This window comes from Macaca mulatta, chromosome X (assembly GCF_049350105.2).
Source record: "Macaca mulatta isolate MMU2019108-1 chromosome X, T2T-MMU8v2.0, whole genome shotgun sequence".
Classification (NCBI taxonomy): Eukaryota; Metazoa; Chordata; class Mammalia; order Primates; family Cercopithecidae; genus Macaca; species Macaca mulatta.
In genome coordinates this window covers 84215235-84230493 of record NC_133426.1, presented here as the reverse complement: position 1 = coordinate 84230493, position 15259 = coordinate 84215235, and the positions used below count along the sequence as shown (strand labels likewise).

Here is a 15259-nt window from a genome sequence, read left to right as displayed (position 1 = left end):
TTCTGTAAAGCATATGGCATAAAATGATCAGACTTCTGGCTAACATCAGTTTTGCAGTTGAAAATAAAACCTTGCCTGCCAAATTTTGCTTATTTTTCATTATTAACAAATATATTTGCTAACAATTCACTTGCCTGTACAGGTACACACAATAAAAAGGACAGCAAATTCATAATGGACAATCCTGGAAGAATCTGGCGCTCCAGGAACATAGAAGAATGAAGGTTGATCATTTCTTCTTTACTCATGTTTTGACTATGGTGAAGAGTTGCAAAGTGGTGGTCCATAACCATCATATATATCATCAGTCCCATTACAGGAATACAAAAAAACAGACTCACAACAAAAGACCGCCTCCATCTTATATGGAAAAAATAAAAAAAGAAAAATAATGGTCATAAATAGCTAACAGGTAAAGATTCTATGTACTATAGAGAGATACACATTGTGACCATTTCATCCAGTATAAGGATGATATTATAAAAACTGACATGCAAAAAGGATGTTAAACTTGTAATAAGGAGTCAAAATTTGTTTCTTACTGACACTCTAAAAGTACTTACTGTCTTATTTCTCGTTTATGATCTAGGTGACTTGCTGACCGATCCTTCTTGACCAAAGAAGCTTCAAAACCTAAGCTCTAAGGAAATTCATGAGAAAAAATTATTTCAGTGAACATACGTTGGGTACAGAAATTCTAAGCCATGGTATTGTCATTAAGAACAGTTCCATTACTGAGGGCAAGTCACTCTGGGGAATACAAAGATGAAGATGTGCTTCCTGTTCTTGATTGCCTTTATTTCCAAACTTTCATCAAAGAAGTGAATATTTCCTTAATTCTAGTTAATACCTATCCTATATATAACAGTTTAACTCAAGTACAACTGTCCTCAGTAGAGGTTCTCATTAATAGGCCATAAAAGCTAGCACCAGGCTGGGCATGGTGGCTCATGCCTGTAATCCCAGCACTTTGGGAGGCCGAGGCAGGCAAATCACAAGGTCAGGAGTTCGAGAGCACCAGTCTCTACTAAAAATACAAAAAATTAGCTGGGCGTAGGGGCAGGCGCCTGTAATCCCAGCTACTCGGGAAGCTGAGGCAGGAGAATCACTTGAACCCAGGAGGCAGAGGTTGCAGTGAGCTGAGATCGCGCTACTGCACTCCAGCCTGGGCAACAGAGTGAGACTCTGTCTCAGGAAAAAAAAAATAAAAGCTAGCACCATACTAAATAGATTATTCAAGGCCTTGCATATGCAGTATTTATTCTTGTTTTATCAGAAAAAGAACATGAACAAAAATCATTTTCCCCAATAAAACAAAGTATAAAAAGGAAACTACCCCTAAGCAAGACTTATCTGACCATAGATAGTAATACACATTATATTTCCAACTGCTAGGGGAAATGCTGCCATCTTACATTTGTTGGCAGTGCACAGTGAATAGAACAAGCATGAGCTTTGGAGTCAGAGTAATTAGGCTCAAATCCCAGTTATGACAGTTACTAGCTATGTGACTCTGGTAAGTAACTTAACTTCTCTTAATCTGGGTTTCCTCACCTCCATAATGAGTATGACCACATTGCTGTGGCAATTAAGGGTTGAAGCTTTGCAGTCTTGGTAACCGGCACATAGTAGGTACTCAGTAACACTAGTTTCACAAAAATGGTAATGGTAATGTCATCTATACTAATAGGATCTTAATTGAACCATTAAGATGCTTTAAATCACTTGAACACCAATTCTATAGCATACTGAAACTTTTAAAATACATTCACATGTATTACCACTTAAGATTTATTGAAGAACACAGGATGAATCTGTCACAAAGAAAGGGTTGTGTTGTTTGTTTTAGAGACAGGGTCTCTCTCATGGTAACCTTGAACTCCCGGGCTTAAGCAATCTTCCTACCTCTGCTTCTCATGTGACTAACACTATGGGTGCGTGGCGCCACACCTGGCTAATTATTTTCATTTTTGTTGCAGAGACAGGGTCTCACTATGTTGCCCAGGATGGTCTTGAACTCCTGGCCTCAAGTGATTCTGCCGTCTAGGCCTCCCAAAATGCTGAGATTATAGGCATGAGCCACCACGTCCAGCTGGGTTTGGTCTTTTAAATTTCTTACTTTAACTTAAAAATAGGTCTTTTGTTTTGACCTAACAAACAAAAAGCCATCAAGCAGGATTCTTCACTTTCTTAGTAACTACTATGAATCTTATTTATAACAAATTATACTTTATTTTCATTTTCTAAATATTTTGCGTGTTTTGTGGTTCTAACTTGTTTGCTCCTGATTAATAGTGTAAATGTACCTTTGCCTAACTTTTCCTGAAAAAGACCAAAAAAAAAAAAAAAGCAGACACATTTACATTAAATTTTGAGACAGATCTTGTTTGAAGTATTCAAAGGAGTTAGATTTTTTTTTTCATTGCCTCTATCTGATGCAAACCAGAAATGATTCACGGGAATGCTGATTAAATAGGTAAGAACACAGAAACATAAATTCTTGGCACTTACTTCAATTGTATGGATAATATCTCTGGGACCAATAATTTCTGGGTCATATTTAATATGTGCTTTGTTGGTTGCCAAAGCCACGGAGCAGTACAGGATCCCTCTGTGATTTGTGAGACTCGACTCTATTTTATGTACGCAGGAGGCACACGTCATTCCTCTCACCTGTTAAAGACAAAGCATTTATTATTCAGGAATATACTTTTTCCACCATTAAACATGAGTTATCTTTTTTTTTTTTTTTTTTTCCAGACAGAGGCTCTTGCTCTGTCACCCAGGCTGGAATACAGCGGCGCAATCTCGGCTCACTGCAACCTCAGCCTCCCAGGTTCAAGTGATTCTCCTGCCTCAGCCTCTTAAGTAGCTGGGGTTACAGGCATGTTCTACCATGCCCGGCTAATTCTTTTGTCTTTTTTGTAGAGACGGGGTTTCACCATGTTGGCCAGGCTGGTCTTGAACTCCTGACCTCAAGTGATCCACTGTGCCCAGCCCGAGTTACCACTTTTCACAAAAGGACTCATGGGATTGCCACACAAGATCTTAATTGCACTACTAGTATGCTTTAGATATGATCATTAGGATATCATTTTTATACCACATTCAACAAATATATGGTCCCAGATAGAAAAGGATCTCATTAAAAGTCTCCCAATTCCTGTCACTACTACTTAGTGATAGAGGATTTGACATTTATTATTGTTTCTTGTATCCAAAGTCTTGCTTCCCTCTGGATTTTTTTTTTTCATCCTGCTAAAGTATATAACCACTAGTATAACTTTTAGTGAAGTTAATGGATGGCAAAAGTGTTTTGACTATTTATGTCTAAAAAATGTATTTTTCCCTATATCTTGAGTGGGGTTATAGTTTAGCTGGGCATTAAATTCTAAGATGGATGGGCATGACTTCTAGAATGACTGTGTGAGGAGCTCAGCAATCCTTTCCTCAAAAAGCAATGATAAAACTGACAAAAGTATCAAAAAATAGCCATTGAAATACTCTGGAAATTGACCAAAGGGCATACCACAAATTAAGAAGGATTTATTCAAGAATATCTGCTGAAGGGATATCAGTGCAAATGGTGCAGTAAGACCTCTAAAATTCTCTCTGTAAAAGCCATGAGAAAACGGGCAGAAATTGTAAGAACCATCTTTTTCCAGAAATCTGGAAATCAAACAAAAGTTTGCAGCAATCTAGGAAGCATTTATTCAAGAAAACAAGATGGAGTACAAAAAAATAGAATGAATAAGACATAGTATTTCATAGCACAACAGGATGAATATAGTAATAATAACTTAATCATACATTTAAAAATAACTAAAAGAGTATAAATGGATTATCTGTAACACAAAGGATAAATGCTTGAGGGGATGGATACCCCATTTTATATGTGTTTGTTACTCATTGCATGCGTGGATCAAAACATCTCATATACCTCATAAATATATGCACATGCACCTACGCTGTACCCAGAAAACTTCTGTGTTCTAAACAACACCACCAAGGAAGTAAAGAGACAATACCAGAATGGGAGAAAATATTTGAAAATCATATATCAGATAAGGGACTTGTATCTAGAATATATATTCTTACAACTCAGTAATAAAAAGACAAACAATCCAATTAAAAATGGGCAAAAATGGTCAGGCGCGGTGGCTCACGCCAGTAATCCCAGCACTTTGGGAGGCTGAGGCGGGTGGATCATAAGGTCAGGAGATCGAGACCATCCTGGCAGCATGGTGAAACCCCCGTCTCTACTAAAAATACAAAAAAATTAGCTGGGCGTGGCAGCGGGCGTCTGTAGTCCCAGCTACTCGGGAGGCTGAGGCAGGAGAATGGTGTGAACCTGGGAGGCGGAGCTTGCAGTGAGCCGAGATCGCACCATTGCACTCCAGCCTGGGCGACAGAGCGAGGCTCCGTCTCAAAAAAAAAAAAAAGGCAAAAATTCGAATTGTTTCTCCAAAGAACATTTATGAAAGGCCAATAAGCACAAGAAGAGATACTCAACATCATTAGTCATCAGGGAAATGCAAATCAAAACCAAAATGAGATACCAGTTCGCTTCCACTGAGATGGCTATAATAAAAAGGTAATAGCAAGTGTTGACATGCATATGGAACAATTGGAACGTCAATACAATGTTGGTGGGGATACGAAATGATACAGCTGCTTTAGAAAAAGTTTGGCAGTCCCTTAAAAGGCTAAATATAGAGTTACTAGATGACTTAGTAATTCCACTTCTAGGTATATCCCCAAGGGAATTAAAAACATAAGTTCACACAAAAACTTGTACATGAATGTTCATAGCAGCATTACTTACAATAGCTGCAATATTCATAAAGTGGAAACAACCCAATTGTCCATAAACTGATGAATAAATCAACAAAATGCAGTATATTCATACACCAGAATATTATTTGGTAATACAAAGGAATGCAGTAATGATACACGCTAGAACACGGATCAACCATGAATACACTATGGTAAATAAAAGAAGTCGGTTACAAAGGACCACATATTATATTATTCCATTTATATGAAATGTCCAGAATAGGCAAATCTATACAAATATAAAGTAGATTAGTGGTTGCCTAGGGCAGAGAGAGCAGAACCAGTACAGATAAGAGATTAGGACTAAAGAATGACTACTAATGAGTTTTATTTTAATGGGGATGAAAATGTTTTGAAATCAGATAGTGGTGATAGTTGCACAGTCTGTGAATATACTAAAATGTACTGGGTTGTACACTTTAAAAAGGTGAGTTTTATGGTATTTCAAAAAAGCTATTATTTTTCAATCCTTAAAAACATATAAAAGCCTACTCATTCTTCATCATTCTTTTTAATATCTACTCAGTATCCCATGATATGGATGTATCATAATGTATTTAGTCCCTAATGACTGAAATTTAGTTTTTCCCTATCTTTTGCTATTGTAAACAATACTATAATGAACATCTTTGTATATATATCATTTCATACATATGCAAACATGTCTGTTGGATAAATTTCTACAAGTGGAACCTCTGAGGCAAAGGCTGTGTGCAATTTCACCTTTGACAGATATTGGCAGCTTGTATCAATGTACACTCCACCAGCAATACATGAGAGATCAAAAACACAGTGTTAACAAAATTGTTAACTTTACCAATCCAATAGGTGAAAATGGTACTTCAGTGCCATTTTAATTTGCTTTACTCATTACAAATGAAGTTGAACATCTTCAAGAGGTATCGTTTTTGCTTTTCTGTGAACTGTCAGTTCATATCCTTTATCATCAAAAAGAAATTTTGGGTTGATGACGTTTGTCTTATTGATGTATAAAAGTTCTTCATATATGAAGAAAATTAACCTTCATCTATGATATGAATTATAATTATTTTAATTGCCTTTTGACTTTCCATTCAGTGTTTTCCTCCCAAGAAGAAATGTTTAGGTATCTGAATTCATCAATCTATTAATCTTTTCTTTTATCGGTTTTGTATCATATTTTAGAAAAACGCTTCCTACTCCAATTTTTTTTTTTTTTTTTTTTTTTTTTTGGTGAGAAGGAGTTTCACTGTTGTTGCCCAGGTTGGAGTGCAATGGCATGATCTTGGCCCACTGCAACCTCCGCCTCCCAGGTTCAAGCAATTCTCCTGCCTCAGCTTCCTGAGTATCTGGGATTATAGGCGCATGCCACCATGCCTGGCTAATTTTTTGTATTTTTAGTAGAGACAGGATTTCACCATGTTGGCCAGGCTGGTCTTGAACTCCTGACCTCAGGTGATCTACCCACCTCGGCCTCCCAAAGTGCTGGGATTACAGGCATGAGCCACTGCGCCCGGCCTCTAATATTGTTGTATAAATGAATTAGATGTTATCATTGGGAAAAGCTAGATGAAGGCTACATGGAAATTTTCTGTACTATTTTTGTACTTCCTTGTGAGTCTAAAAGTATTTCAGTGATGAATTGATGGATTGATGTATGATAAAGCAAATACAGTAAAATATTAATTGTAGAATCTAGCTGGTATATATAGGGTATCTACTGTACAATTCTTCTGACTTTTCTGTATGTCTGAAAGTTTCATAATATTGAAAAAAAAATGCTCCAAATATTTCTTCTAGTAATTTCATGATTTCATTATTTACATTCAATTTTGGGAGGCGGGCAAAGTCTTGCTCCGTCCCCTAGGCTGGAGTGCAGTGGCATGAACACAGCTCACTGCAGCCTCAACCTCCCAGGCTCAAGCAATCCTCCCACCTCTGCTTCCCGAGTAGCTGGGACTACAGGTACATGCCACCACATCTCGCTAAAGTTTTACTTAATTTTTATTCTTATTTTTATTTTTTAATTTTTTGAGATAGAATCCCACTGTGTCGCCCAGGCTGGAGTGCAGTGGCACAGTCTTGGCTCAGTGCAACTTCCACCTCCCAGGTTCAAACAATTCTCACACCTCAGCCTCCCGAATAGCTGAGATTACAGGCGCACGCCACCACACCCAGTTAATTTTTGTATTTTTAGTAGAGAGGGGTTTCACCATGTTGGTCAGGCTGGTCTTGAACTCCTGACCTCAGGTGATCTACCCACCTCGGCCTCCCAAAGTGCTGGGATTACAAGCATGAGCCACCACGACTGGCCTAAATTTTTACTTTTTGTAGAGGTGGGGTTTTACCTGTTGCCTGGGCTGGTCGTGAACTCCTGGGCTCAAGTGATCCTCCCACCTCAACCTCCCAAAATGCTGAGATTACAGGCGTGAGCCACCACACCCAGCCTACATTCAAATTTTTGCTTAAACTGGAACTTATTTTGGTACAAGGTTAATTTTTTTAATTATACAAATAAATACATTCTAGCTGTAAAATTTTCAGTGTTGAAACGATGCAAGTTTCTCTTTGCTCTTCTCCCTCAATCCCATTCTCTTCCTGAGATAAACACTGTTAATCATGTGTATACACTAGTCTTTTCTCTAGGTGTTTATATACATACATAAGTACATATACATGTAGTTTTGCATTTTTTACTAAATGGGATTATGCCACAAGTATTACACTGCAACTTGTTTTGCTTAAGTAAATAATAGGTCCTAGAAATCTTTACTTGTCAGTTAATATTGATTTATTTTACTCTTTTAACATATGTATTGTATTCTACAATATGTCTATACATAATTTATTTAAACATTCCCTATTAAAGGACATTTAATATAGATTGGTTCTAAATTTTTGCTCTTAAAATTATATAATAAATATAATCTTATGAATGTTCATATTCCTTTTTTTAAAAAAAACAAAGTCTCATTCTGTCACCCACGCTGGAGTGCAGTGGTGTGATCTCAGCTCACTGCAGCCTCCGCCGCCTGGGTTTAAGTGATTCTCATGCCTCAGCCTCCAGAGTAGCTGGGACTACAGTAGCACACCATCACACCTGGCTAATTTTTGTATTTTTCATAGAGATGGGGTTTCACCATGTTGACTGGGCTGGTCTCGAACTCCTGACCTCAAGTAATCCACCCACCTCAGCCTCCCAAAGTGCTGGGATTACAGGTGTGAGCCACCCTGCCCAGCCATATATGATCATATTTCCACAGGAAAGAATCCTAGCAGCTGATTTGCTGGGTTGGAGAAAGTGATCAATTTAAATCAATATGCCTTACACCGGGTTTTAAGACTTTATAAAATTTGAGTCTTTAATGCATCTGGAATTTATTCAATTACATGCTACTAGATAGGAATTATACTGTATTTTAAAAGTTAATTTTCATTTATTCATTCAAACCCAATTCTTTTTTGGTTAATAGAGATATGACAATTATCTTTTTACATTCCATGCTTGAAGAGTACCATTAAATCATACCTTATCCTTCCATTTTCCAGTTTCCTTAATTTTAATCATATCTTATTTTCCCCACCTTTAATTATCTTCACAACTCTTCTCTGAACCTTACCAAGTTTTTTTCTGGAAATTTTATTAATCACACAAAAATTCTTACTTACAACAAGTTCCAAAACACCATCTCCTTCATCAGCATTTTCTATCACAGTGGCTCCAAATCCAAGCTCTCGGATGAACTCTGCTATCATTGGGGGTTGTATAACAGTAGGATTATACCTTACTTCTGCCTTGCCAGCCATCAGGGCCACAAGTATAGAATATATTCCTAAGAGCATTGATAAGAAAAACAATACAGGTAACATTCTTTTTAAAAAGAGTAATGTTATAATTACCTTTTAATATTCTCAAATATGAAAGGATTTCTCTTAAGTATGAAAGGATTAAAGTGAATCTGGAGAAATTTATTATTTAACTTTTATACCAGTCTTGACCCCAAGCAATTAGAACTATTCCAAAAGATCGCCTCATTTTTCTTAAACTTTTTATTATGGAAATTTTCAATTATGTGTGTGTGTGTGTGTGTGTGTGTGTGTGTGTGTATAAGAACATAATAAACTTGATGTACCTATCACCTTGCTTCATAATACTTGGCTAATCTTATTTCATATACATTCTTACACCCACCACTAACTGCCCTCTACCCAGATTATGCTGAAGCAAGTCCCAGACATCACATCATTTCATGTGTAAATATTTAAATATGTACCTCTAAAAAATACAGACTCTTTTTAAAAAATCAAAATACCATTTTCACACCTAAAATAATTATTCAATATCATCAAATATCCAGGCAGTATTCACTTTTTTTTTTTTTTTTTTTTTTTGAGACGAAGTGTCGCTCTATCACCCAGGCTGGAATGCAGTGGCCGGATCTCAGCTCACTGCAAGCTCCGCCTCCCGGGTTCACGCCATTCTCCTGCCTCAGCCTCCCGAGTAGCTAGGACTACAGGCGTCCGCCACCTCACCCAGCTAGCTTTTTGTATTTTTTTTTAGTAGAGACGGGGTTTCACCGTGTTAGCCAGGATGGTCTCGATCTCCTGACCTCGTGATCCGCCCGTCTCGGCCTCCCAAAGTGCTGGAATTACAGGCTTGAGCCACCGCACCCGGCCAGTATTCACATTTTTACAATTGTCTTATAACTGTTTACTAGTTTAACAGTTTTTTCTTTGACTTGGATCCAAATAAGGCCTATGAATTGCAATTGCTTGAGACTGTATCTTGTACATATAAAGCATTTTTAGAAATTAATAAGACAGAGTACTAGAGAAAGGGACTCGGCTGGGCATGACTGCTCATGCCTGCAATCCCAGAACTTCGGGAGGCCGAGAAGGGCGGATCGCTTGAGTCCAGGAGTTTGACACCAGCCTGCGCAATATGGCAAAATCCTGTCTCTACAAAAAAATACAAAAATTAGCTGGGCATGGTGGTGCATGCCTGTGGTCTCAGCTACTCAGGAAGCTGAGGTGGGAAGATCACTTGAGCCTGGGAGGTCGAGGCTGCAGTAAGCAGTGTTCATGCCACTGCAATGCACCATGTGTGACGGAGTAGGATCCTGTCTCAAAAAAAAAAAAAAAATAGAGAAAGGAGTTCATGCACTTATGAAATCATAATTGTAGCAAAGAATCCAAAAATATACCAACATACACATTATAATACTATCAAATAATAGTCATTTATTTAAATTATCAGGTTTTAGTGTCTGACACACAGTAATCTAAAAAGCTCTTATTCCTAGAAAAAAAGTCCCACGCAACTTGCTAACCAAAAAAAGGAGTTCATTTTATGGCAGTCATGCTGTTCACTAGTGCAAACCTTTTTTTTAACAACCATTCCACTTTTCTAGGCCAGCTAATGCTGCCATTGCCAGGAAGAAAATTAATTCTACATAGCAAAAATAAAGCTCTTTCTAGGAATCTGTGGCATTTGATGGCTACCTGCAGGAAATGGTGATCAACAGTCCATAGGTCAAGTCTGAGGTTTGATAAAAAAGAAAAAATGATTAAATATTAATTTAATAGCTTTAAATAAGTAAACAGAATAGTGGAGGGTGTAAGGGGAAGTGGGGATGGTTAATGGGTACAAAGAAAAAGAACGAATAGGACCTAGTATTTGATAGCACAACAGTGTGACTATAGTCAATCATAATTTAATTGTACATTTAAAAGTAACAGAGTATAACTGAATTGTTTATAACACAAAGGATAAATGCTTGAAGGGATGGATACCCCATTTTCCATGATGTGATTATTATGCATTGTATGTTTGTATCAAAACATCTCATGTACCCTATAAATATACACACCTACTATATACTCACAAAAATTAAAAATTAAAAAAATAGATAAACGTATACACGGTGAAAAAAAGAAAACAAAATACCTAATATAATCTAATTTTTCTATATAAAGTGCTTACATTTTGGGCTTTGCTGGTATCAAACAATTCAGGTGATCAGTTCATGGGGAAGTGTCAGTAATATGGGAAAGGTATAGAGAAAGTAGGAAAAAATCTTTTTGCTTCAGCTGAATGTAATCTATGGGCAAACAGAAATAGAAGGGAAAATTTGATTTTTCAAATGCCGAAAACATAAGTTGAATACTTATGTAAATTGCAGATAGTTTAAAAAACTCTTCAAACGATCATAAGAACTCTTTCTATTCATTTCTTAAAATATAATGCAGGGCCAGGTACAGTGGCTCATGCCTGTAATCCTAGCACTTTGGGAGGCCCAGGTGGGTGGATCGAGGTCAGGAGTTCAAGACCAGCCTGGCCAACATAGTAAAACTCTGTCTCTACTAAAAATACAAAAATTAGCCAGGCATGGTGGCACACACCTGTAGTCCCAGCTATTAGGGAGGCTAAGGCAGGAAAATCGCTTGAACCCAGGAGGCAGAGGTTGCAGTGAGCCGAGATGGTCCCATTGTACTCCAGCCTGGGCAACAGAGTGAGACTTGTCTCAAAATATAAATTACATATATATTTCATATATTTCTATATTATATTAATATACATTTATATATTTATATATAACATATATTATAAATATATATATATGTATAATGCAGACTAAATTGAGAGAAGACCAATGCTACTTAGTCAAAAAAAAAAAAGTGAATGTAGTGACTCCACCTAGGCTAAAGTTATTTCTAACTGGGCTAAGAGGTTGTAAAAGGGATAATATGGAAGTAATTAGAAGAATCAGCTTAACAGACTTAAAAAAAAAATTGTAACTGGCATAAGCATTGCTTGTCTCATGAAGAAGGTTATTTCTGAATTGCCCCAAAATAGTTGGTTCTTAAATTAAATAGAAACCTTGAATGCTTCTTTTTGCTTTCATTTGCTTGGCAACCTCCCTCCTTTTCTTTTTAAATTAATCTAAAAAAGAATAATAGAAGCTTTAGCCTTGAGTGCATCCCAGTTAGAAAGAATGGAGGCTAAACTGAAGCAGAAATCATAGAATGCAGACAAGGTAATATTGAACTGAAGATGGCTCTGTATACCATACATTTTGTTATAACAATGTTCTGCCCTTAATATTAATATATGAGGTGAGGTGATTACTATATACATTTTCAGTAATGTTCTTAATAGTGGGGATAAGCTTATACTAGTCCATACTTCTTTATTTAGCTCTGTGACTAACCATATGTATCATTAAGACACCTAGCGCTAGGGCAGCCAAAGTACCAAATCTATGACTTTGATCTCATGAAAACTCATCACATATCTTTTTTTCTTTCTTTCTTTTTTTTTTTTTTTTTTTTTTTTGAGATGAAGTCTTGACCTGTCGCACAGGCTGGAGTGCAGTAGCTGGCACAATCTCAGCTCACTGCAACCTCTGCCTCTCAGGTTCAAGCGATTCTCCTGCCTCAGCCTCCCGAGTAGCTGGGACTCCAGACATGTGGCACTACACCTGGCTAATTTTTGCATTTTTAGTAGAGATAGGGTTTCACCATGTTGGCCAGGCTGGTCTTGAATTCCTGACCTCAGGCGATCTGCCCACCTCGGCCTCCCAAAGTGCTGGGATTACAGGTGTGAGTCACTGTGCCTGGCCATCATCACATATCTTTATGGTTAACAAATCTACTGTGCTATACTGGGAAGTCTATAAATATGAGTGCAAATTAATAAGCCAAAACATCTGAATGTGACTGAATTTTAAAAACTGTGGTATACATTTTCTAAGATTTGTAGCCTAAAATTAACACTTGTATACAATATTAAGTAACTTGTGAACATTTTTACCACAAGCAAAGAGAACAATGTAATTCTAAACAAACTTGTTTTTGGTCTGGTGCTTGGTCTGGGTATAGTAATAATGAAACTCTTAAATATTCTAGTTGTCAGTTTTAGGCATAGCTTTAGAAGAAAATTTATGGGCCGGGTGTGGTGGCTTACGCCTGTAATCCCAGCACTTTGGGAGCCCGAGGTGGGTGGATCACCTGAGGTCAGGAGTTTGAGATCAGCCTGGTCAACATGGTGAAACCCCGTCTCTACTGAAAATACAAAAATTAGCCGGGCGTGGCGGTACGCGCCTGTAGTCCCATCTACTTGGGAGGCTGAGGCAGAAGGATCACTTAAACCCAGGAGGCAGAGGTTGCAGTGAGTTGAGATCGCGCCACTCCACTCCAGCCTGGGCGACAGAGCAAGACTCAGTCTCAAAAAAAAAAAAAATATTATGTTCCTTTAAATCCAACACAACCATGATCTATAAAATATAGTAATCTCGTGTATTTCTTTCTGCCATTTTTTTTACGAATTTCATAGATATACAAATGTGATCATGAGGTAAACAAGAGAGGAACTTTATCTAAGGGAACAAAACACTAACAAAAACTGGCTTCCGGGACATCAGGGTTGTCCCACACATTACTGAAAATGAAAATTTTTATGAGGCCTTATACCAAGAATCATAAACATAGTTACAAAACATGTAAGAGAACAAAAAAGATGGAGTTCCCAAACTAGCACATAAAATAACAAGCTTCAAGAGTGTCTCACCTTCTTCCCGTCTTAAATTCCGTTCAATGTTTGCTACACAGGAAGCACAAGTCATGCCAGTGACCTGTACGTAACACTTAGATGAAGTCTTTGCTTCCTCCTTGTCTTGAACTGGTGTCATCCCTTTAGTATAAAATTCATTAGTTGAAGTCAAAAGTGGCATTTCCGATGAAGGCTGAGCTATTACTACCAACGGCTCATTCGTGTCTGTGGAAAGGGAAAGATTCTTTTCATTTGCAGTATTGATCATTCAACTGCATCATTGCCTCACTCACAATCCATACCTCCAGGCACTGACAATCTATTCTTTTAAAACCAGCAAGTTCCTACTATCCATTAGCATTAAGTTATCTCTACACTTTTCTCTGCAGTGACTTCCTATGTCAATACTTCCCATCCCAATTCCCAGGAAAATCTGAGTTACCTGAATAAACAAAACTTTTTTTCTTCTAGCCATTATCTCTACTCCCAATCACAGAGAGAGAGTAGTTTGTTAATGGATAGTTCTTATTTTTATAATGAAATTTGACCATCATGTTGATGATCGGCATACTGGCATCGAAGCAATTCACAATATATTAAGTGGAACAAAAAGCAATTTGCAAAAACAGCACTGCAGTGTGCTGATATTTTAAAAAAACTTTTAGTGTATGCATAGATGAGAACATGCATAAGAAAGGCTGAGGGGTTACATACCAAACTATTAACAGTGGCAGGAATATAACCACAGACAGATGAATAAATTTCCTCTATCTATACTTCTATATTTTTTGAATTTTTAACATACATATATAATATTTAAAAATTTTTAAATGTCTGTGGACAGTGGAAGAAGAGGCAAGGAATAAGTCAGCAAAAAATCTATTTTGCACAATGGAGTATTCGGAGAATATTTATGGACTGTGGAAGCTCATATCATCCCAGAAGCTCCCCTGAAGTCTCTGAAATTCTGCTATTTTGTTTTAGTTTATCCACTGCAGTATTAATTACCTCCCAAGAAAGGAGAAATTATTCTAACACATCCCTGCACCTGAATAAAAAATAAAAGCCAAAGATTTTCTCCTCCCTCATAGAGAAAAGGAAGAAAAGAGCAAATTTCCACTAGCCTATCTAATTTGTTCATTCTTGTCCTTAGACAAAACACCAGCTCATGTCTATTTAGCTAGGACACAAAGGAACCCCTGCACAGAAGAGTTGGTTTGCAGGATGTTGAAGATGAGCATGTTTGGAAGAAACTTTAACAAAAGCCTGACCATTTCCCTACAGAATAATGTAGACTTCTCAAATAAGTATATTAATGCCTCTTAAATCTGAATGCATATACAATCACCTGGGGGAGCTTGTTAAAATGCAAGTTCTGGCTCAGTACATCTAAGGTGGGGTCTGAGATTCTCCATTTCTACCAAGCTCTGAGGTGATGGCAGTGCTGCCAGCCTAGGTCTGAGTATAGCAAAGGACACTTAAAAAAAAATTTTCAACTTTTATTTTAGATTCAGGGGGTATGTGTACAAGTCTGTCACATGGGAACACCGCATGACACTGAGGTTTGGATTTTGGATGATTCCAGCAAAGGACACTTTGAACAGTACAGTGTTCCTTAATTAGCCCATCTCCGGTCTTAATTGAATCACTCTAGAAAGATACTGATTCAGATTGTGAGAACATTATTTAGAACATAGACTGTGAAATTTACCAAATAGTACTGCTGTTACGTTTTTTAAAAAACCAAAGAAAAACAAAAAGGAGGCTCAGTAGCCAAAAAGAAATCGCTTTGGTTTTGAATAAAACCATTATTTTAATCCAACCAGAAGGTTCCTTCATTCTCTCATAATTACTATTGAGATTTAATTATGAACTTGGACAATGAAAATAAAG

At 37.3% G+C, this 15259-nt stretch overlaps 1 protein-coding gene across 3 annotated transcripts in view; it reads right to left on the bottom strand.

Annotated features, from left to right (window-relative positions):
* Window positions 1-15259, bottom strand: part of ATP7A (ATPase copper transporting alpha) — a 143846-nt gene that overhangs the window by 37772 nt on the left and 90815 nt on the right. For 2 of the 3 annotated variants that reach the window (XM_015127720.3, XM_077989486.1), the window contains exons 5-9: window positions 13385-13591; window positions 8485-8648; window positions 2512-2673; window positions 564-640; window positions 135-360 (exon numbers count right to left, since the gene is read on the bottom strand). In XM_015127720.3, the coding sequence (XP_014983206.3) occupies window positions 135-360; window positions 564-640; window positions 2512-2673; window positions 8485-8648; window positions 13385-13591 (836 nt within the window). The remainder of the gene's footprint in view (window positions 1-134; window positions 361-563; window positions 641-2511; window positions 2674-8484; window positions 8649-13384; window positions 13592-15259) is intronic. The other variant, XM_077989487.1, reaches the window with a different exon arrangement.